At 38.2% G+C, this 25,472-nt stretch overlaps 1 protein-coding gene across 3 annotated transcripts in view; it reads right to left on the bottom strand.

Annotated features, from left to right (window-relative positions):
* GRIA4 (glutamate ionotropic receptor AMPA type subunit 4) overlaps positions 1 to 25,472 on the bottom strand; it is a 613,307-nt gene that overhangs the window by 376,761 nt on the left and 211,074 nt on the right. For all 3 annotated transcript variants that reach the window (XM_065944105.1, XM_065944106.1, XM_065944107.1), the window contains exon 3: positions 17,138 to 17,377. In XM_065944105.1, coding sequence (XP_065800177.1) covers positions 17,138 to 17,377 — 240 coding nt within the window. The remainder of the gene's footprint in view (positions 1 to 17,137; positions 17,378 to 25,472) is intronic.

Here is a 25,472-nt window from a genome sequence, read left to right as displayed (position 1 = left end):
CTGTGAGTCTGTCTATGTTTTGTCATATACATTGGTTTGTTTCACTTTTTATTTTCTACATATAAGTGATAACATATAGTATTGTGTTTATCTGAGTTATTTCACTAAGCATATCCTCTAGATCCATCCATGTTGCTGCAAATGTCAAATCTTCTTTCTTTTCTTTTTTTTTTTTGTGGCTGAGTAACATTTTCTTTATCCATTCATCTATTGATGGACACTTAGTTTGTTTCTACATTTTTGTTATTGTAAATAATTCTGTTATAAACATTGGAGTGCTTGTATTTCTTCAGATTAATGTTTTTGTTTTCTTCAGACATATTTGCAGCAGTAGAATTGTTAGATCATACAGTAGCTTTATTTTTAGTTTTTTGAGAAACCTCCATACTATTTTCCATAATGATGCACCAATTTACATTCTCACCAACAGTGTACCAGGGTTCTCTTTTGTTCATATCCTCACCAACATGTATTTGTGGAATTTTTGATGAAAGCTATTCTGAAAGGTGTGAGATGATACCTTCTTATGGCTTTAATTTGTGCTTCTCTAATTATTAGCAATGTGAAGCATTTTTGAAAAATGTGCCTGTATGTCTATCTGTATGCCTGTATATGTCTTCTATGGAAAAATATCTATTCACGTTTCCTGTTAAATTTTTAATTAGACTTTTTTTTTGATAGTGAATTGTATGATCTGTTTATATATTTTGGATATTAACCCTGTACCAATCATATTATTTGTATGTCATTTTTTCAAATTTAGTAGGCTGTCTTTTTGATCTGTTGATGATTTCCTTTCCTGCACAAAAACTTTTAAGTTTAAATAAGTCTCATTTTTAGTATTCATTTTGTTTTCTTTGCCTTAGGAGACAGATCCAAAAAACTATAGTTACAATTTATGTAACTATGTTTATGATTATATTTTATGTAACTATATTTATGATTTATAGTTACAATTTAGTAATGATTTATGTAAAGGGTTCTGCCTATGTATTCTTCTAGGAACTTCATGGATTCTGGAGTTTAATCCAATTTGAGCTTACTTTTGTATGTGATGTAAAAAAATGTTCTCATTTCATTTTTTCACATGTAGCTATCTGATTTCCACTTATTGATGAAACAGTCTTCACATTGTATATTCTTGCCTCTTTTTTTTTTAAATTATCACATCATAAGTGTGAACTTATTTCTGGATTCCTTTATTTCTGGGTTCTCTATGTTCCATTGAGCTATGCATCTATTACTGTGTCAATAAAATACTGCTTTGATTAGTGCAACTTTGTAGGATAGTCTGAAGTCAAGGAGCATGATCCTTATAGCTTTGTTCTTTTTTCTCGATTGCTTTGGCAATTTGGGGTCTTTGTGGTTCCACATAAATTATAGGAGATGGTTGCATGACATCACAAGATGGTTGAATGGCATCACCAACTCAATGGACATGAGTTGGAGCAAACTCTGTGTGATGGTGAAGGACAGGGAAGCCTGGCATGCTGCAGTCCATGGGGTGGCAAAGAGTCAAACACGACTGAGTGACTGAACAACAGCAAATAAATTATAGGGGTATTTGTTCTAGCTTTGTGAAAAATATCATGGATATTTTTATAGGGATTGCATTAATATGTAGATTTCTCTGGTATGAGCATTTTAGCAAAATTATTTCTTCCAATCTAAAACCCAGGATATCTTTCCATTTCTTTGTATCATTTTCAATTTCTTTCATCAATGTTTTTCAGTTTTCAAAGTATGTCTTTCATCTCTTTGACTATCTTCATTTCTAGGCATTTTATACTTTTTATTTGATTGTAAATGGAATTTGTCCCCCTAAATTTTCTTTCTGATCCCTCATGATTCATGTATGGAAAAGGAATGGATATTATACTATATAATTATCTTGTAAATTTACTGATTTATCAGTTCTTTTTTTGTTTTTTTTGACACAGACCATAGGATTTTCTCTTTATAAAATGATGTCATCTGCAAAGAGTGACAGTTTACTTCTTACATTCCAGTTTGAATGCTCCTATTTCTTTTTCTTTTCTGAGAATTGTGGTGAATTCAGCTCAGTTCAGTTCAGCTGTTCTGTCATGTCTGACTCTTTGCAACCCCACGGACTGTGGCACACCAGGCTTCCCTGTCCATCATCAACTCCAAGAGCTTGCAAAAGCTCATGTCCATCGAGTTGGTGATGCCATTCAGCAATATCATCCTCTGCCATCCCTTTCTTCTCCTGTCTTCAATCTTTCCCAGCATCAGAGTCTCTGAAAATGAGTCAGTTCTTCACATCAGGTGGCCAAATTATTGGAGTTTCAGCTTCAGCATCAGTCCTTCCAATGACTATTCATGACTAATTTCCTTTAGGATAGACTGGTTGGATCTCCTTGCAGTCCAAGGGACTCTCAAGAGTCTTCTCCAACACCACAGTTCAAAAGCATCAATTCTTTGGTGTTCAGCTTTCTTTAAGTCCAAATCTCACATCCATACATGACTACTGCAAAAACCATAGCTTTGATTAGACAGAACTTTGTCAGCAAAGAAATGTCTCTTCTTTTTAATATGCTGTGTAGGTTGATTATAGCTTTTCTTTCAAGAAGCAAGCATCTTTTAATTTCATGGCTGCAGTCACCATTTGCAGTGATTTTGGAGCCCCCCTCCCCAAAATGAAGTCTCTCACTGTTTCCATTGTTTCCCCGTCTATTTGCCATGAAGTGATGGGACCGGATTCCATGATCTTAGCTTTCTGAATGTTGACTTTTAAGCCAACATTTTCACTCTTCACTTTCACTTTCATCAAGAAGCTCTTTAGCTCTTCTTTGCTTTCTCCCATAAGGGTAGTCTCATCTGCATATCTGAGGTTATTGATATTTCTCCTGGAAATCTTGATTCCAGCTTGTGATTTGTGCAGTCAGATATTTTGCATAATGTACTCTTCATATACATTAAATAAGCAGGGTGACAATATATAGCTTTGACATACTCCTTACCTGATTTGGAAACAGTCTGTTGTTCCATGTCCAGTTCTAACTGTTGCTTCTTGACTTGCATACAGATTTCCCAGGAGGCAGGTAATGCGGTCTGGTATTCCCATCTGTTTAACACATTTCTACATTTTGTTGTGATCCATACAGTGAAAGTCTTTGGCATAGCGAATAAAGCAGAAATAGATGGTTTTTTGGGGAAATTTCTTGCTTTTTTGATGATCCAGAGGATGTTGGTAATTTCAACTCTGGTTCCTCTGCCTTTTTAAAAGTCCAGCTTGAGGAAGTTCACAGTTCATATATTGTTGAAGCCTGGCTTGGAGAATTTTGAGCATTACTTTACTAGTATGTGAAAATAGTGCAATTGTGCGGTAGTTTGAGCATCTTAGGCATTGCCTTTCTTTGGGATTGGAATGAAAACTGACCTTTTCCAGTACTGTGTCCACTGCTGAGTTTTCCAAATTTGCTGACATGTTGAGTGTAGCACTTTCAAAGCACCATCTTTTAGGATTCGAAACAGCTCAACTGGAATTCCATCACCACTAGCTTTGCTTGTAATGATGCTTCTTAAGGCCCACTTGATTTCACACTCAATAATGTTTGGCTCTAGGTGAGTGAATACATCATCATGGTTATCTAGATCATGAAGATCTTTTCTGTATAGTTCTCCTGTGTATTGTTGCCTCCTCTTCTTAATATCTCCTGATTCTGTTTGGTCCATACCATTTCTGTCCTTTGTTGTGCCCATCTTTGCATGAGATGCTCCCTTGGTATCTGTCACTTTCTTGAAGCAATCTCTAGTCTTTCCCATTCTATCATTTCCCTCTTTTTCTTTGCATTGATCACTGAGTAAGACTCTCTTATCTCTCTTTGCTATTCTTTAGAACTATGCATTCAAATGGGTGTATCTTTCCTTTTCTCCTTTGCCTTTCACTTCTCTTATTTTCTCAGCTATTTATAACACCTCCTCAGGCAACCATTTTGCCTTTCTGCATTTCCTTTTCTTGGGGATGGTCTCGATCACTGCCCCCTGTCCAAAGTAATGAACTTCCATCCATAGTTTTTCAGGCACTCTGTCTATCAGGTCTAATCTTTTGAAACTATTTTTCACTTCCACTTTATAATTGTAAGGGATTTGATTTAGGTCATACCTGAATGGTCTAGTGGTTTCCCCTACTTTCTTTCATCTAAGTTCGAGTTTTGCAATAAGGAGTTCATGATCTGAGCCATAGCCAGTTCCTGGTCTTGTTTTTGCTGACTCTATAGGGCTTCTTCATCTTTGGCTGCAAAGAATATAATCAATATGATTTTGATATTGACAATCTGGTGATGTCCATGTGTAGAGTCATCTCTCATGTTGTTGCAAGAGGGTGTTTTCTATGACTAGTACGTTCTCTTGGTAAAACTCTGTTATCCTTTGCCCTGCTTCATTTTGTACTCCAAGGCCAAATTTTCCTGTTACTCCAGGTATCTTTTGATATCTTACTTTTTCATTCCAGTCCCCTATAATGAAGAGGACATATTTTTTTGGATGTTTGTTCTAGAAAGTCTTGTAGGTCTTCATAAAACCTTTCAACTTCAGCTTCTTCAATATTGCTGGCTGGGGCATAGATTTGGATTACTGTGATATTGAATCATTTGTCTTGGAAATGAACAGAGATCATTTTGTCATTTTGAGATTGCATCCACGAACTGCATTTAGGACTCTCTTGTTGACTATGATGGTTACTCCATTTTTTCTAAGGGATTCTTGCCCACAGTAATAAATATAACGGTCATCTGTACTAAATTCACCCATTTCAGTTCATTTTGTTCTCTGATTCCTAAAATGTTGATGCTCACTTTTGCCATCTCCTGTTTGACCACTTCTAATTTGCCTTAATTCATTGACCTGACATTCCACGTTCCTATGCATAACTGTTCTTCTCAGCATCAGACAATTTCCATCACCAGTCACATCCTCAACTGGACAATGTTTTTCCTTTGGCTCCATCTCTTCATTATTTCTGGAGTTAATTCTCCACTCTTCTCCAGTAGCATATTGGGCACTTATGGACCTGGGGAATTCATCTTTCAGTGCCATATCTTTTTGCCTTTTCATAGTCTTTATGGGATAATCAAGGCAAGAATACTGAAGTAGTTTTCCATTCCCTCCCCAGTGGACCACATTTTTTCAGAACTCTCCACTATGACCCATCCATCTTGGGTGGCTCATAGTTTCATTGAGTTAGATAAGGCTGTGATCCATGTGATCAGTTTGGATAGTTTTTTGTGATTGTGGTTTTCATTCTGTCTGTTCTCTGAAGCATAAGATAAGAGGCTTATGGAAGCTTCCTGCTGGGAGAGACTGACTCTGGGGAAAACTAGGTCTTATTCTGATGGATGTGCCATGCTCAGAAAATCTTTAATCAGATTTTCACTTGATGAGTGCGTCTGTGTTCCCTCCCTGTTGTTTGACCTGAGAACAAACTTTGGTGGAGGTAATGAAGATAATGGGACTTCTTTCAAAAGGCCTCATGTAGGTACTGAAGCACTCAGTGCCCCTGACACTGAAGTAGGCCATTGCCAGCCCACACCTATGCTGGAGACTTCTGGACACTCACAGGTGAGTCTGAGTCAACCTCTTGTGGGGTCACTGATCTTTTCTCCTGGTTCCTGGCATGTACAAGACTTTTTTTTTTTTTTTTTTGCCCTCCAAGAGTCTGTTTCCCTAGTCCTGTGTAAGTTGTAAGTTTTGGCACAAAACGTTGCGCACCAGCAGACCCCACAGAGACCGTGTCAGACTTGCCTTTGAGTGTGTGAGTGTCTCCTGTGGGGTATGGGTCAGCAGTGGCCTGCTGCAGGAGCAGGGGCTCTGGGTGCCAGAGCTGGGTGTGGCACAAGCCACCTTGGACGAAATCTTCATTAAGCCCACCATAGAGCCACCAGAATTGTGGTGAGGACTTCCAACATTAAGTTAAATTGAAGGAGCGAGAATGGACCTTCTTGTCTTGTTCCTGATTTGAGAGAGAATCTTTCTGTTCTAAATGATAGTCTTGCTGGGTAGTGTATCCTGTCAGTCTGTGCTTAGTTGCTCAGTTGTATGTGACTCTGCAACCCCATGGGTGGTAGCCCAACAGGCTCCTTTGTCCATGGGAATTCTCCAGGCAAGAATACTGGAGTGAGTTGCCATGCCCTTCTCCAGGGGACCTTCCCCACAAAGGGATGGAACCCAGGTCCCCTGAATTGCAGGAAGATTCTTCATGATCTGAGTCACCAGGGAAGCCCTAGAGTATCCTAGGTTGCAGGTTTTTCCTCTCAGGACTTAGAATATATACTGCCATTGCCTTCTGGCCTGCAAATTTTCTGCAAAAACATCAGTGAATAGCCCCATGACAGTTGTCTTGTATGTGGCTGTTTCCACTTGATGTCTTCTAGAGTTCTGTCTTTAAACTATGCCATTTTAATTATGCTGTGTCTTGGTGTGAGCTGTTTTGGTTCATCTTGTTTGGAACCCTCTGTGCTTCCTGTATGTTCCTGACTCTTTTCCCTCTCTCTACCTCTGGGGCCTGTAATGTGAATGCTGGTACAATTCATGTTGTCTCAGAGCCCTCTTAAATTGTTCTTATTTTAAAAAATTTGCCTTTCTCTTTGCTGTTATAATGGGGTGATTTCCATTAGTCTGTCTTCCAGATCAGTGAAAGTGAAAAACTATCAACTATCATCTAGTTTGCTGTCAATTACTTCTAATGTGTTTTTCATTTCAGTTATCGCATCGTTCAATTCTAACTGCTTCTTTTTTTATATATCTTCTAGTTTCTTGTTATAATTCTCACCAACCTTCCCTATTTCAGTTAACATTTTTATTACTACTCTTTTCCCTAATTCAGTTAGCATCCGTATTCTAATGCTTTGAGCTCTTTATCTTGCAAATTATTTGTTTCATTAGTTTTTTTCTTTGTTTTTTCTTGTTCTTTCAATTGAAAACTGTCTTCTCATTCTGTTTAACTTTCTCTGCCTTTATGAAATTAAGTGAAGGGTTTACCTATTGCAGTTTTGAAGGAGGATGTCTTTGTGTGGGAGTGTCTGTGTATAGTTTGTATGTGCCCACTGACTGTCAGTAGAGCTGGATCTGATGTGAACACAAAAGACTTGCCTTTTCCCAGGATGTGCTCATAGCTATCACCTTGGAAGGAGGTGGACTTTGACATGCAGTGGCTAGACCACAGTCAGGTGTAGTTGGGGCGTCTCCTATGCTCAGGCCTTCACTGCTCTATCTGGGTTGGAGATGGGTCCTAAGTTGCTGGAGCATAAGTTTTGATGGTTAAATCTGAGCTGGCTGCATTCCCTTTAAGTTTGTGCTCTGCCAGCCCGTAGCACTTGTGCCCTCGCCCCTAAGGGGAGCAGTGTTTGGGTAGAAGGGCTGATGCGGGAGGCCCACATGGATCTGCACATGGGCTGTGGCAGTCCCACCACAGCTGGAACCCCAAGGTGGCTCTGATACACTGCCTGTGTAAGCACCATCACAGCTGCCCTTGCTCCGCTCAGATCCTGAGCTGCCTTTGTCCCTCACAACTGAGCTACCCCCAGCTGCAGCAGCCTTCACCCCAGCATGGAGTCGTGTCCTAAAGCAACTGGGACTGAGGCAGTCACTCAGTTTAGGGTAGGGTCTGTGCAGGGGTGATCCTGGGAAACTGGCCATACAGATTCAGTCTGCCCTGTTTCAGGAGTGTGTGTGTGCTCCTCAGGAGTGGAGTCTAGGCTCCCCACAGCCTTCCTTCACTGCCACTGGCCTTCCAACCAGCACGACAGGCTCCTCTTCTGTGTCCATTGTTGAGGGCACTGTCCCAACCTGACTGCTTCTCTTCCCCTCCTACCTGATTCTGTGTGTATCTTTCTTACACTTGGTTTGTACACTGTTTCTGCCAGTCTCCACTGACAGTGAGTTAGCAGTGAGTACTGTTCCACAGGTGGGTGTATTTTTTGATGCGTTCTTTGAGGGAAGCGAATTCTGTGTCCTTCAACTCTGCCTCCATGATCTCTCCCCCCATCCAGTTATGTTCTTTTTTTCTTGTTTAGAGACTGAACTCACAGTGGGAATAAGAGACAAAGGAAGAATGTCCAGAAAGGTGATCTGTCAGTCACTCAACGTTGTGTGTCTAAGTGCCTACTAAGCGACAACTAAATTATTAATTTATTAACAATTTAATATTCAAATTCAGCTCAAATATTCATGAAAAGTGCATACTTGTTTTCTCTGCCCTCCCACTCAGATATCTTTAACCTTTCAAATGAATGTTCGAAAGTCTTTTGGCACCACAAAAGCAACTGTAAGCATCTATATTTCACCCTAGAATTTCTTCATTCTGCCAACCCATTACTTATTTTGCTGCTCTTGGCCCTTCTTTCTTCTTTGACTTCCCTTGTTTTAGCTTCATATCATTGTTCTTTGCTAATCTCTGCCTTGTTTGGCAATCCTATTCTGATTCATTCTCCTTGCCAGATTTCAGCATTCTTTCAGCATTTAACTTCCAGTGAAGTGAAGCTGCTCAGTTGTGTAGGACTCTTAGCGACCCCATGGACTGCAGCCTACCAGGCTCCTCCCATAGGATTTTCCAGGCAAGAATACTGGAGTGGGTTGCCATTGCCAGTATTTGTCCTCAACTTTTCATTCTATGGCCAGGGAAAGTAGGAGATGACAGATAGGTGTGCAGCTCTTTTGACTTCTCTCACAGTGAAAAGGGAGTGGGCACAAATCCTGTTTGTAAAAATATCCATCAATATTCCTTAATTCTATCCACTCACCCCTTAGTACACTTCTCCCCTTTTAAACCCACAGTGACAACAGCCTATAGACTCTGGGTTAACAGGGACAGGGAATAAACATTGCATGCATGTATGCTAAGTTGCTTCAGTGGTGTCCAATTCTTTGTGACCCCATGGACTGTAGCCCACTAGGCTTCTCTGTCCATGGAATTCTCCAGGCAAGAATACTGGAGTGGGTTGCTATGTCCTCCTCCAGCAGATCTTTCTGACCCAGGGATCAAACCCTCATCTCTTAAGTCTCCTGCAGTGGCAGGCAGGTTCTTTACCACTAGCGCCTCCTGAGAAGCCCCAATATATTTTGCAGGAACAACCGAAGGAGAGGCTATGCAGGCAGCAGGGAATGCCTTGACTCTTTCTGATCACATTAGTTCCTGTTATCCGAGGCTTTACTCTCCATGGTTTCAGCAACATTTAGTTCAACCATGGTCTAAAAATACTAAATGAAAATGCATAGAAATAAGCAAGTTATAAGTTTTAAATTATTTGCCCTTCTGAGAAGTGTGATGAAATCTCCTACTGTTCCTGCTTCATTCTGCCTGAGATGTGAATCCTCCCTTTGTCCAGCTATCCTGCACCTTATTCACTTAGTAGCTGGCTTGGTTATCAGATCAGCTGTCAAGGTATTGCAGTACTTGTGTTCAAGTCACTCTTATTTTACTTAAGTTTGGCCCCAAAGCATAAGAGCTGTGATTATGGCAAATCTGGATATACCAAAGAGAAGTCATAAAGTGTTTCCTTTAAGTATAAAAGTGAAAATTCTTGATAAGAAAGCAAAAAAAAAAAAAAAGCATGATGAAATTGCTAAGGTCCATGGTTGGAACAAATGTTCTATCCCTGAAAGTATGAAGAAGAAAATAGAAATTTGTACTAGTTTTGCTGTTGTACAAACTGTAAAAGTATGGGCACATTCTGTGATAAATGCTCGGTTAAGATAGAAAAGGCATCACGTTTTTACAATAAGATACTTTTAGAGTGAGAGACTACATTCATATAAGTTTTATTATAGTACATTTTTATAACTTTCTGTTTTTAGTTATTGTTATTAGTCTTTCCTGTGCCTAATTTATAAATTAAGGTTTATCACTGGAAAAACAACATATGAAATATTCGGCACTATCCATGTTTCCAAGCATCCACTAAGGGTGAAACATATTCGCCAAGGATAAGAGGGGACTACTGTACTATTTCTCCCTCAGTTACAAGTTAGAATCTCCATTGTAAGCTCCACTATTACACCTGTATTTTCCTTTGCTCTTCCAGTGACCTGGATCCAGCAGGAAGGCAGGAATATATTTTTGAAAGATATAGTTGTATTGTTTCCCTCTTGTTGGAATGAGTTTTCCTCACACTTGGCAATTTGCAATAAGTGAGTATTTGACACATCAGTCTGACCATACATGTAATAAAAGTCAGTAAGCAAGTTTGGATGAGATATAAAATATAGTCTAAATCCTAATGTATTCACTAGAAACAGATATTTGCCTGAAAGTTGTCATGGGAGGTTTACAAAACAGAATTAATTTTCATCCTGGTAAGTGCTTTAGACAAAGATTTTGTTTTCAGGACTAGAAAATAAGTTGAAAATAGGGCTTAATGCTGTAAATAATTAAAGATAAATTACTCATCCTTTCTTGGATAATAGGGCTTCCCTGGTGGCTCAGTGGTAAAGAATCCACCCACCAGTGCAGAAACTGGCGGAAATGTGGGTTCAAACCCTGGGTCAGGAAGGGCTCTGGAGGAGGAAATGGCAACCACTCCAGATTCTTGCTGGATAACCCCATGGACAGAGGAGCCTCGTGGGCTACAGTCTATGGGGTCATAAAACTACCCAGTTATAACTTATAAGATTCTTACTTCTCCTAACTTTGTATGTCAATTCACTCTGTCTTGATATTGTTTCTAATTTTATTTTTAATAAGAAAAATGGTCCTGAAGCATTTTAAGGGGCGCACTTAATAGTAGATGCATGTTAGCAGAGTATCAGTATGTGTGGTAATTAAAAATTGGGGATGGGTGAGGGATGAGAAAAAAAAAGGTGCTTATGATCAGTACTGTAGATGCTAAGCACTCTAAGTCCAGTTGACAGGCTGTATAACTGCATAATTACCCTTGATTTTCCCCATCTCACTCTTATTTGAAAAAGATTTCAAAGAAGGAGTAGATATCAGTAATTTTACTTTTGTGTGACTTGAAGTCATTTAGACTGTATTCCTTAGAGTTATCTGCTCTGTCATCCCTCTACATTATTATACATTTGAGTTTAAGGGGATTGTAGGAGTCCATAATTGGTAATGGGTGAGAGAAAGATTAAGGTTCTCAGTGTGATTGAAATCATTCATGTTGCCTACCCACTCTAGGTTCTGAGGGAAGGCAGAGAAAGAGGGAAAGAACAATAAAATGAAACAATGTGAGAAAAAAATAGAAAAGAAAATTGGAGCTGAACCCAAAAGAAAGACAGGAGAGTGTTTGGAGTGATTTATACAGGTTTAATTTGAGGTGAGTAAAAGGGATACTAACAGGTATCTCATGCTTCTTCATTTACTCATTTTTCTGTTACTTAGATCTCAACTTTGTTGCAAATAGATTTAAGGCAGTTTAAAAGTAAATGGTATGCATGTGGTGAAAACCAAGAAGCAGAAATAAAATAGCAAGAATGCCTCCCCTCCCCAGGCAAACCTATTGCTTTTTCCATCCCCTCATCACTTGCACTGGCTTCAGCAAAGGATAATGAGCATGTGCATATTATGCCATCCACAGCGTTGTTTTTTAAGCTTCTCATTATATAGGTTATGCGACGTGTGGAACATATTTTTATAACAAAAGAAAAACTCACCTCCCAAAAAAAACATGAAAGACAAAAGGAAACAAGCCAAAACTAACAAAGTAAAGTTTTATCCTCCATGTGTCGTCACATATATCTCTCCTAGACAGAATTTACATAAAAGTATAATATTTACTAAGATAATGGGTAAAAGATATTTAGTAACTGGTGAAACAACACCAATAGCCTGGAAAGTACTGATGTAGGTAAAACATTGAGCATTAAACTTTAAAGTGAACCAAGATTAAGTAAAATAAGGTCCGTGTCTGTTATTGCTTAGGTTAGACTTGAGATCAAAGATGATGGCCATCATAACACTTATGAAAAATATGGACAGTGTTCATTGGAATTAAAAAAAAATGTGAGGTTTATATTTCTTCTTTTTTCCATTGATCATAAATTCATCTCGTTATCAGTGGTGTTAGAAATGGCCTTAAACACATCAGGAATACTTAAAATTTTGGGCAACAGACCCAGGTAAAAATATTTATTTTGAAAAGGTTTATTGAAGATTGACCATTACTTATTTTATGAGTATTTAAATTAATGTCTTTTTCACTCAAGGAAGTATGAAAAAAAATTCAAGATTTTATATTACTGGAAATATTATTTAAAATTTTTAAAAACATTTAATATATCTAAATTAAGAGCATTATTTTTCAGCCTTCTCACTATTTTTTCATGATAATAAAGTTGCATTCAATTCAAGTACCATTCCTACAAGAGAATTTTTCATTTTGACTATTCTGTGAACTATCCGATCCATTAAAATATGATACCCGATCCCATGGACAGTAGCCCACTAGACTCTGTCCATGGGATTCTCTAGACAGCAATATTGGAGTGGGTTGCCACTTCCTTCTCTAGGGGATCTTTCTGACCCACGAATTGAACCTGGGTCTCCTGCCTTGAGGGTAGATTCTTTACTGCTGAGCCACCTAGGAAGCCCTTTAATAAAAAATGAGTTACATGAATAGTTTTTAGAGCTCTGAAATTATTTGATACTTATTGCCAATGACTTCATTTGATTAATTCATGTATTTAATATTTATAGTATGCCTAACAGGCATTACTATGTTAAAAATGAAAGGTATAGATACAAAAGATATAACAATAACTGGAGAACTTTCATTTCTAAAGGAAGAAAAAATATGTAAATGTATACATATTGCAGTGTGAAAGTTACTATAAAAGGATTATGAACAGGATGTTCTCTAAGTTCTTTTCTTACACAGTAAAATATGAATCAAAAAGAGATTTGGAAATTTCACTCAAAGTGAAATAAATTATTATAAATGAGCTCAATGGTTAGATATGCTGTGTTTTCCAATATGGTAGCTTTTAGGCAAATGTAACCATTTAAATTAATCAATTAAAGTTAAAATTTAAGATTCAGTTTCTCAGGTAGGTACATAAGCCATGTTTTAAAGCACTTAATAATGTCATCTTTATTAGCACAAAAATCTTACCAAAGTTTGTGTTTAAATGATGTTTCATAATGTTTTTCTCCTCAAAAGGCAATGATTTTTATGGAAAGTAATTGTGTTCCAATTTAAAATTGCAAAAACACCAAGCTATGAATCAAAGGCAAGTTTCTAGCTGTCGAGTAGAATGCTGTGTACTAATTCCTAATCAAGTCATAGCAAGAGTGTATTTTCAGTAGTGTCTTGTTCATTGTTGCATTGTTAATACTTATCAAATTACCTGATGAAATCTGAACAACAAAGGTTTATTGAATGCTAAATGGATAAATAGATACATTGAATCCATAAATGGGTAAAGAGATCACTTACACCACTTGATAGTTGGGTTGAGTTACTATGTGTGTGTGTGCTCAGTCACTCAATCATGTCCAACTCTGTATTCCTCTGTTCATGGAATTATTCAAGCAAGAATACTGGAGTGCAAAGCTATTTCTTCTTCCAGGGGATCTTCCAGACCCAGGGATCAAACCCATGTCTCCTGCAGCTTTTGCATTGGCAGGCAGATTCTTTAACACTTGAACCACCTTGGAAGCTCTGAGTTACTATCACGGAATGCAGTTCAAATGACTAGCTATTCATCTCAAAGTAAGTTACTGAAGAGAAACTAGAGATTCTAGAGAGTGACTTGCATCAGTTGGTTAGAAGTAAACCAGTTCAATTATTGGGTGATAACAAGAAAAAGGAGGCATTTTGTGCAGCAAGCTAATAAGTAGGTTAATGATTTCAAAATGTTTGTTAGAAGAAATACTGTTTGTACCATGATGAATTTAATCCTTTGAAGGCAGATATTTAGCCAGGATAAAGAAGCTTTAAGTAACCAAGTATTGTTTGCTTACATTATAGTGTTCTTATGGTTAAAAAAAAAAAAAAAAATGGGAGGTGGTTTAAGATTAGAGCCTCTGAATTGTTATGCAGAAGGGAATATCCTAAAAAGTATAAACAGGTGCAAAAGCAAAGCATAATTTTTATATTTATTTATATATTAATTGAAGGATAATTGATTTACAGGTGGCTCAGTGGTAAAGAATCCATCTGCCAGGGCAGGAGACATGGGAGATGTAAGTTCAATTCCTGGGTTGGAAAGATCCCTTGGAAAAGGAAATAGCAATCCGTTCCAGCATTCCTTCTGGGAAAAATCCCATGTACAGTGGAGCCTAGCAGGCTACAGTCCACAGGGCCACAAAGAGTCAGACAGGACTGAGTGACTGAGAAGTCACGTTGATTTCCGCCATATAACAACACAAATCAGACATAAGAAATGCGAGTTTGATCCCTGGGTGGGGGAGATCCCCAGGAAAAAGGAATGGCTACCCACTCCAATATTCTTGTTTGGAGAATTCCATGGGCAGAGAAGCCTGGTGGGTTACAGTTCAGGGGGTTGTAAAGAGTTGGACACAACCGAGTGACTAATGCTTTCATTTAAACCTGCTTAAGATCAATATTCAAAAAGCAAGTAGGAAGGGGTGGGGTGGGAGAGAGGCTTAAGAGGGAGGGGACATATGTATACTGATGGCTAATTCAAGTAAATGTATGGCAGAAACCAACACAATACTGTAATTATCCTTCAATGAAAAAAAAAAAAGCAAGCTCATGGCATCCAGTCCCATCATTTCATGGCAAATAAGTGGGGAAAAGGTGGAAACAGTAATAGATTTTAGTTTCTTGGACTCCAAAATCACTGCGGACGGTGACTGCAGCCAAAAAGTTAAAAGACACTTTCTTTTTGGAGGAAAAGCTATGTCAAACCTAGACAGCATATTAAAAATTAGCTACATCACTTTTTTGACAAAGGTGCATATAAGTCAAAGCTATGGTTTTTAAGTTGGACCATAAAGATGACTGAGTGCTGAAGAATTGATACTTTCAAACTGAGGTGCTGGAGAAGACTCTTGAGAGTCCCTTGGACAGCAAGGAGATCAAACCAGTCAATCCTAAAGGAAATCAATCTTGAATATTCATTGGAAGAACTGATACTGAAGCTGAAGCTCCAGTACTTTGGCCACCTGATGCAAAGAGCTGACCTGTTGGAAAAGATCCTGATGCTGGGAAAGATCGAGGGCAGGAGGAGAAGGGGATGACAGAGGATCAGATGGTTGGATGGCATCACTGACTCAATGCACATGCATTTGAGCACTCTGGGACATAGTGGAGGACGGGGAAGCCTGGCATGCTGCAGTCCATGGGGTCTCAAAGTCCGACATGTCTTAATGACTGAACAGCAACCACACAGTTTAATCTTTTCTTCCCCTACTGAAGGGCATCTTGGTTGCTTCTAAGTTGTGACTATTATGAATAAAACTGTTATAAACATCTGTGTGATGATTTTTCTGTGATTTGGATGAAAATATTAAGGAGCATTGCTGATGGATCGTATAGCAGGAATACATTTAATTTTGTAAGGAATCGTCAAATTGTCTTCTAAAGTAGCTATACTACTTTGTGTTCCCACAAACAATGAAGGAGAATTCCTGTTTCTCCATGTCCTAATCATGCTTTGATATTGTTAGTGATCTGAATTTTGGTTATCTGATAGATATATAGTAGTATCTCACTGTTGTTTTAATTTGCATTATGATTCCATTTTCATGTCCTTTTGCTTAAGGATATTCCCAAAAGTTAGAAATGAACAGAGTGGTAATTTTTTAATCTGTAGTTTATCCTCTAGGATGCTTTGTAACTCAGTTGGTAAAGAATCTGCCTGCAATGCAGGAGACCTGTGTTCAATTCCTGGGTCAGGAAGATCTCCTGGAGATGGAAATGGCAACCCAATCCAGTATTCTTGCCTAGAGAATCCCATGAACAGAGGAGCCTGGCAGGCTACAGTCCATGGGGTTGCAAGAGTCGGACATGACTTAGCAATTAAACCACCATCACCAGGATGCTTTGAATTGCCAGCTATTGGAAAATGACATCATGAAATATAGATGTGCTCCCAAATTTTCAAGTGAGAAAGTGTATGCTACAATCCTGAAGAAAATACACTGATGATATTAAATTTTCTGAGCTTGTTTCCAAATGGCAAGTTTACCAAGAATGGCAATTTAAGCAAAAGGCTTACATTGGTGTGTAAATTAAATATCATAAAATATGCAAATTTTAATGAGAAATGAATTCATTTAACGAATTTTCATCTCTGAATATAAGATTCTGAATAGTTGGATTCTGAAGATAATTATATATTCAAATGACTTATTTTGCTTGTTTATTATTTTTACATTTATTTTAAATTTATTTTATAGATTGACTTATTCAAGTATATTCTTAAAATGTTGTCTGGTTGAACTTTTACTATAACTTCTTGTTTGCTCATAAATCTTATGCTTTAAGGAAAATGGATTAGACAAAACCCTGTAGGTGCTTCCCTGATGTTCGTTTTGAAACATAATATATTGCTATGATTTTGGTCAACAAATAAAGAGCAAAACTGAGCAAAAATTGGAATTCTTTAAGATATATCTTCAAATAAAGTCAAAATGTTTCAACATTGTACAAAATTGTATGTATTTCAATAATTTAATGTTATCTATCTTGTTTATCCAATACAAGGATCATATTTTATCACTTACTAATCTATATAGACTTATAGAAAAGATAAAGTGAAAGGTTGCCAGCAAGCAGAGGCCTTACTACTAAATCTTTATTCTCACTGTCATGACCCTTCAATTACACATTTAACTCAATCTGATACTTTTTTAAAATCTTCTGAAATATTAAGGGGTATGCATTTGAGGTAAAAAAAAAAAAAAAACACATTTATTTTATGACTGCACCTGAAATAGCATCATGGAAATTAAAAAAAAAAAAAAAATCTACTTCAATTTCAACTAAATAACAAAGCAGACATTGCTTGAGTGACCTTGTGAATTTGAAGCTCATTTAGTTAGAAAACTTTCCCCAAAGTCAAGATAAAAACATTAAGAATTCATATTGACCATTTTCTCATTGAAGCCATATTAGGGATCAAAATATATTGCTAAATCACACAAGTGATGCAAAGCCATTTAAATTGAAAATTAGAGTTTTGCTTATGTAGATGTGGAATTTCAACTTACCCCTGTCTGTGTCATACAGGAATACAAAACAGTTCCATTCATAGTGATCCAGCAGACTCAAGAGTGCTCCTCTTAAGGAAGGCCTTAGCTGCAGCACAAACTGGCTCTCCCCCTCAGTAGGAAAACTTGGTGTGATGAGGGAGATATGTAAGGCGCTGCAGAATGAGGTCAAGGTATGTACTGACCTCTTATCATAGAGTCCAAAAATGGCAAATACTCCTCTGGAATACTGGGAACAGACTAAAAGAGAAGAAGAAGAAGAAGAAAACTATTAGCAAACTTTAAAATTGTTGACTCCACATCTACAGTTTATGAAAAAAAATTCTGAATCATTAATATGTCAGGAATATAATATGAAGAAAGAGAAAAAGTGAAGTATGCAATCAATCATATAAATAATTAGTGAAATTTTGAGGCTGTACTCAATGCCCTGCAATGAATGAGATAACAAGAGGTTTACTCAAGAAACCAAAATAAATTAAGGAAAATTTGACTAAAATGAAGTAATATATAGCTCTCCATGATAATGTGACAAATCCAATGCTAGAAATTTTTAAGTATGACAAATCCCGATTTTATTCTGTATTTTTATTATATGCAAAAATATGATATTATACTTAAAAATGTCTGATTATTAATTGGAGTAGCGTTTAAATTACCTCAGTGCTATCCTTCTTAAGCTATATGCATTTATTTGTCTTTTCTATTTTGAATTGGATTGCATTTGCTACTTAGTATAAATTGTTACTTTTTGTTTTCTTTTGCGAAGTCAGTTTCAGTTTTTACCACAACGTTAGAGTTCTCTTGATTTACATTGAAAAACAAGAGGTTATGCTATCTGGAAAGTCACTATTGGGCTATCCTAGAAGGTGAGTGAAGCTGTGGCCCGTTGTGTAGCTTCGGTGCGCGTGCGTGCTTAGCCGCTCAGTCGTGTGTGACCTCATGGACTGCCATCCGCCAGGGCTCTTCTGTCCATGGGGATTCTCCAGGCAAGAATACTGGAGTGGGTTGCCATGCCCTCCTTCAGGGGATCTTCCTAACCCAAGGATAGAACCTAGGTCTACCCTCACTGCAAGCAGATTCTTTAACTATCTGAAACACCAGGGAAGCCCAAGAATACTGGCGTGGGTAACCTGTCCCTTCTCCAGGAGATCTTCCCAGCCCAGGAATAGGACTGGTGTCTCCTGCATTCCAGACGGATTCTTCACCTGCGGAGCTACCGTGCAGCTTCTCAGTTCAGTTCAGTCGCTCAGTCATGTCCGACTCTTTGCGACCCCATGAATCGCAGCACTGCCAGGCCTCCCTGTCCATCACCAACTCCCAGGGATTACTCAAACCCATGTCCATAGAGTCAGTGATGTTATCCAACCATCTCATCCTCTGTCATCCCCTTCTACTCCTGCCCCCAATCCCTCCCATCAGCAGGGTCTTTTCCAACGAGTCAACTCTTCACATGAGGTGGCCAAAGTATTGGAGTTTCAGCCTCAGCATCGGTCCTTCCAATGAACACCCAGGACTGATCTCCTTTAGGATGGACTGGTTGGATCTCCTTGCAGTCCAAGGGATTCTCAAGAGTCTTCTCCAACACCACGGTTCAAAAGCATCAATTTTTCGGCACTCAGCTTTCTTCATAGTCCAACTCTCACATCCATACATGACCACCGGAAAAACCATAGCCTTGACCAAATGGACCTCTGTTGGCAAAGCAATGTCTCTGCTTTTTAATATGCTGTCTAGGTTGGTTATAACTTTCCTTCCAAGGAGTACGTGTCTTTTAATTTCATGGCTGCAGTCACCATCTGCAGTAATTTTGGAGCCCCCAAAATAAAGTCTGACACTGTTTCCACTGTCTCCCCATCTATTTCCCATGAGGTGATGGGATCAGATGCCGTGATCTTAGTTTTCTGAATGCTAAGCTTTAAGCCAACTTTTTCACTCTCCTCTTTCACTTTCTTCAAGAGGCTTTTTAGTTCATCTTCACTTTCTGCCATAAAGGTGGTGTCATCTGCATATCTGAGGTTTTTGATATTTCTCCTGGCAGTCTTGATTCCAGCTTGTGCTTCTGCCAGCCCAGTGTTTCTCATGATGTACTCTGCATATAAGTTAAACAAGCAGGGTGACAATATACAGTCTTGACGTACTCCTTTTCCTATTTGGAACCAGTCTGTTGTTCCACGTTCAGTTCTAACTGTTGCTTCCTGACCTACATACAGGTTTCTCAAGAGTCAGTCAGGTGGTCTGATATTCCCATCTCTTTCAGAATTTTCCACAGTTTTTATCTTCTAGGTGGAAGCAATTCTCAAACCCAATGGAACAAAATTTTCCTGAAGTATTTAAAAGAACTTCAGGTAAATAAATGATCTTGATCTTGATCTTTCTTTCCCATGCTCCCAGTTGTTACAAGGAAAAGAAAGCAAATTCATAAAGAGAGGGGGGAAAAAAAAAAAGAAACTTTTCTCAAGGTTCATGCAAAATCATATTTTGATCCCTCTTTTGACATGATTGTTTTCAAACTTGAATGACTTTTAAAATAAAATTTAATGGATACAGACCTGCATTAAATGATGCTCTTTATTGTATATGCAGTAAATCAAGAATGCTTGAATTCCAAATTCTTAACAGTGAATCACATATGGCTAAAGGCCTATTTCTCCTGGGTTTATATAGCTAGCTTAAGAACTTTTTAGTTATAGAAAGACTTACTTACAACTTCAATTGAGAAATTCATTAAGAAGCCTAGAATGTTGGATAGTGGAATAGTTCCTTGTGAAACATAAGAAACTTGCAGTAACAGGTGCTTGAGAAAAATAGCAATCCTGGTAATATTTATATCTATTTTCTATATCTGGGATGTAGGAAATTATGAAGAATAATTAGATAAGATAAATTAATAAAATCTGGAAAAGTTTCTTTTGTTCTTTTCTATTATGTGTCTAGAAATTGGGGATAGAGTCTAACATATTTAATTAAATCAGAAGAGGGTAACAATTAAAAGAAAATAAAAGTGCTATTGATTTTCTTTAGATGATGTTCTCTAAGAGATGCATGCATGTCTCATAAAAATTAAAGCCCAACTAAGGGACCACAGTTAAGTTCATATAAATAAGACTAAGATAGACTTGACATTAAGATGTAGGGGAAAGACTGCAAACTTTGCAAATAAGTTAAAACCATAGTGTTTTTACTTATAACCAGTTTGTTATTATTCAGTCACTCAGTCATATCTAACTCATTGCGACCCCATGGACTGCAGCATACCAGGTTTCCCTGTCCTCCACATCTCCTGAAGTTCACTCAAACTCATATCCATTGAGTCAGTGATGCAATCCAACCATCTGATCCTCTGTCGTCCCCTTCCCTCCTGCCTTCAACCTTTCCCAGCATCAGTTTTTTGTTTTTTGTTTTTTCCCTAAGGAGTCAGCTCTTCACATCAGGTGGCCAAAGTACTGGAGCTTTAGCTAAAGCTAAAGCATCGGTCTTTCTAGTGAATATTCAGAGTTGATTTCCTTTAGCATTGACTAAGGTTTGATCCCCTTGCAGTCCAAAGGACTCTCAAGAGTCTTCTCCAACACCCCAGTTCTAAGTCATCAGTTCTTCAGTGCTCAGCTTTCTTTATGGTTCAACTCTCACATCCGTACATGACTACTGAGAAAACTGTAGCTTTGACTATAAGAACCTTTGTCAGCAAAGTAATGTTTCTGATTTTTAATGCACTGTCTAGGTTTGTAATAGATTTTCTTCCAAGAAATAAGTGTCTCTTCATCAAGAGGCTCTTTAGTTCCTCTTCATTTTCTGCCACAAGAGTGGTGTCATCTTATACTAATCCTAGACTGGGATAAGTTCCTTATTTTTATTTGTCTCAACTATATTCACAGTTGAGATGAATAAGATGGTGGAGTAGAAGGATTTGTGCTCATCTTCTCCTGTAAAAACACCAAAATTGCATGTAATGCTGAATAACAACCGACTGGAAAATGTTGGATCACACCAAAAAAAGATACCCCACTCCAAGGGCAAGGAGAAATCCAGACAAGACAGTAGCAGGGGCACAATCATATTTAAAATCAAATCACAGACCCACCAGTGACTCTTGGAGGGTGCAAACAATTCGTTCTGTGGACAGGACCCAGAGAATGGAGAAGTGATCTACACAAGAGATTGAGCCAGACCTGCCTTTGAGTATATGAGGATCTCCTGTGGAAGCACTGTTCAGCAGTAACTTGCCAGGGCCCAGGGGCTCTGGCTACAGCAGTACTTCAGTGCAATCTCAAAAACAACAGGATGATCTCCTTCATTTTCAAGGCAAATTATTCAATATCACAGTTCACAAGGTTATACCCCAAACATTAATGAACAGGAGCTGAAGTTGAATGGTTTTATAAACATGTATAGGACCTTCCATAAATAATACCCCAAACAGACATCCTTTTCATCATAGGGACCACAATGAAAAAGTAGGAAGTCAAGAGATACCTGGAGTAACAGGCAACTTTGGTCTTAGAGTAAAAAATGAAGCAGGGCAAAACCGAATGGACTTATGCCAAGAGAATGCACTGGACTGGTCATAACAAACACCCTCTTCCAACAGCACGAGAGTTGACTCTACATAAGGACAATACCAGATGGTCAATACTGAAATCAGATTGATTGTATTCTTTGTAGTCGAAGGAGGAGAAGCTCTATACAGTCAGAAAAAAAAAAAAAAAAAAAAAATCAGGTGTGAACTCCTTATTGCAAAATTCAGAATTAAATTAAAGAAAGTAGGGAAACCCAATAGGCCATTCAGGTATGACCTAAATCAAATCCCGTATGATTATACAGGGACAGTGACAAATAGATTCAAGGGATTAGATCTGACAGACAGTGTGCCTGAAGATCTACGGATGGAGATTCATAACATTGTACAGAAAGTAGGGATTAAAGACATCCCCAAGAAAAAGAAATGCAAAAAGACAAAATGGTTGTCTGAGGAGGCCTTACAAATAGCTGGGGGGGGGGGCAGGGGAGGGGGAAGAAGTGAAAGGCAAAGGAGAAATGGAAAGATACACCCATCTGAATGCAGAGTTCCAAAGAATAGGAAGGAGAGATAAGAAAGCCTTCTTAAGTTATCAATGCAAAGAAATAGAGGGAAAAAATAGAATAGGAAAGACTAGAGAGCTCTTCAAGAAAATTAGAGATACCAAGGGAACATTTAAAGCAAGATGGGCACAATAAAAGACAGAAACGGTATGGACCTAACAGAAGTAGAAGATATTAAGAAGAGGTGGCAAGGACAGAAGAGTTATGCAGAAAAGATCATAAAGACTAGATAACCATGATGGTGTGATCACTCACCTGGAGTCAGATATTTTGGAGTGTGAAGTCAAGTGGGGCTTAGGAAGCATCACTGCAAAAAAAAGTTGGTGGAGGTGATGGAATTCCAGCTGAGCTATTTCAAACCCTAAAAGGATGATGCTGTGAATGTGCTGCATTCAGTACACCAGGGAATTTGGAAAACTCAGCACTGACCACAGGACAGAAACATGTCAGTTTTCATTCCAGTCCGAAAGAAGGGCAATGTCAAAGAATGTTCAAACCAATTCACAATTGCTCTCATTTCACATGCTAGCAAAGTAATGCTCAAAGTTCTTCTAGCTAGGCTTCAACAGTATGTGAACCGAGAACTTCCATATGTTAAAGTGCATTTAGAAAAGGCAGAGTAACTAGATTCCAAATTTCTAACATCCGTTGGATCATAGAAAAGTCAAGAGAATTCCAGGAAAACATCTATTTCTGTTTCATTGACTATGCTAAGGCCTTTGACTGTGTAGATCACAACAGACTGGAAAAATCTTAAAAAAATGGGAATATCAGGCAACCTTACCTGCCTCCTGAAAAACCTGTATGCAGGTTAAGAAGCAGCAGCTAGAACTGGGCATGGAACAACAGACTGGTTTCAAATTGGGAAAGGAGTATTCCAAAGCTGTATATTGTCACCCTGGTTATTTAACTTGTATTCAGAGTATATTATGCAAAATTCAGCATAAGCTGGAATATATGCAAAAATCCAGCACAAGCTGGAATCAAGATTGCAGGGAGAAATATCAGTAACCTCAGATATGAATATGACACCAGTCTTATGGCAGAAAGCAAAGGGGGAACTAAAGAGCCTCTTGATGAATGTGAAAGAGGAGAGTTAAAATGTCTGGCTAAAACTCAACATTCAAAAAACTAAGATCATGGCATCTGGTCCCATCACTTCATGACAAATAGATGGAAAAACAATGGAAACAATTAGATAGTTTATTTTCCTGGGATCCAAAATCACTGCAGATGGTGACTGCAGCCATGAATTTAGACGCTTGCTCCTTGAAAGAAAAGCCATGACAAATCTAGACAGTGTATTGAAAAGCAAAGACATTACTTTGCAACAAAGGTCCATCTAGTCAAGGCTATACTTTTTCCAGTAGTCATGTATAGATGTGAGAGTTTGACCATAAAGAAAGCTGAGCACCCAGAATTGATGCTTTTGAACTGTAGTTGAAGACTCTTGAGAGTCCCTTGAACTGATAGATCAAATCAGTCAATCCTAAAGGAAATCAGTTCTGAATACTCAATGGAAGTACTGATGCTGAAACTGAAACTCCAGTAATTTGGCCACCTGATGTGAAGAGTTGACTCATTAGAAGGCACCCTGATACCGGGAAAGATAGAAGACAGGAGTAGCAGTGGATGACAGAGGATGAGATGGTTGGATGGCATCACTGATTCCATGGACTTGAGTTTGAGCAAGCTCCAGGAGATAGTGAAGGACAGGGAAGCCTGGCGTGCTTCAGTCCATGGGGTCTCAAATAGTCAGGCATGACTGAGCAACTGAACAACCACAACAATGAATATACAAAATGCCAAGGATCATATGAGATAATATATGTAAGACTGGACTTCCCAGGTATCTCAGTGGTAAACAATCTACCTGCCAATGCAGGAAACACAAGAGATGTGGGTGGGTTGATCCCTGTGTCGAAAAGGTCCCCTGGAGTAGAAAATGGTAGTCCACTCTAGTATTCTTTCCCAGAACAATCTATGGACAGAGAAGCCTGGTGGTCCACAGTGCATGAGGTCTCAAAGAGTTGAACAGGACTGAGCAAATGAGCACGTATGTAAGTCTATCATCTTATGAGTATATATGAGGCAATTAGTAAGTGGGTGATCTTATGAACACAAATTTTCTATATTTGTGTATAAATTTAAGTAGTTCTAGTGTTTAATATGAGCACAAAAGGATTAGAGAGTAAAATACCACAGTTCATCGAAAACCAAGTATTCAGATTCTGTATAACAAATACCAATTATTTTCATGAATGTTTGCATTAGGGTTTATAAAGAAATTCTACCTAGAAAGAATATTCAATTCTAATTCTATATTCATTAGGAACTAAAATTTGATTAACGGAGTAGATTCACTAACATAGAAAGCTTGTTCTGACAATGTAACTTGCTATAATTTTCCTGGAAGTTATGAGAAACAGCATAACTTAACATGGATATTTTCAGTTTGAATTCAATTAAGTAATTTAAAGCAGCTAATAAAAGTATTGCTGGATTGGACCTTAACCTCATGAAAGTTCCACCAAGATTTGGATATATTTGTGGAAAAGGTCAGTTTTCATTTCAATCTCAAAGAAAGGCAATGCCAAAGAATGCTCAAACTACTGCACCAATTGCACTCATCTCACACACTAGTAAAGTAATGCTCAAAATTCTCCAAGCCAGACTTCAGCAATACGTAAACTGTGAACTTCCAGATGTTCAAGCTGGTTTTAGAAAAGGCAGAGGAACCAAAGACCAAATCGCCAACATCCACTGGATCATCAAAAAAGAGAGCTCCAGAAAAACATCTATTTCTGCTTTATTGACAATGCCAAAGCCTTCGACTGTGTGAGTCACAATAAACTGTGGAAAATTCTGAAAGAGATGGGAATACTGGACCACCTGACCTGCCTCTTGAGAAGCCTGTATTCAGGTCAGGAAGCAACAGTTAGAACTGGACATGAAAAAACAGACTGGATCCAAATAGGAAAAGGAGTACATCAAGGCTGTATATTGTCACCCTGCTTATTTAACTTCTATGCAGAGTACATCATGAGAAACACTGGGCTGGAGGAAGCACAAGCTGGAATCAAGATTGTTGGGAGAAATATCAAAAACCTCAGATATGCAGATGACACCAGCTTTATGGCAGAAGATGAACTAAAAAATCTCTTGAAGAAAGTGAAAGAGGAGAGTGAAAAAGTTGGTTTAAAGCTCAACATTCAGAAAACGAAGATCATGGCATCCGGCCCCATCATTTCATGGG

This window comes from Muntiacus reevesi, chromosome 9 (assembly GCF_963930625.1).
Source record: "Muntiacus reevesi chromosome 9, mMunRee1.1, whole genome shotgun sequence".
NCBI classification, from domain to species: Eukaryota; Metazoa; Chordata; class Mammalia; order Artiodactyla; family Cervidae; genus Muntiacus; species Muntiacus reevesi.
This window is presented reverse-complemented; position numbering and strand designations above follow the sequence as displayed.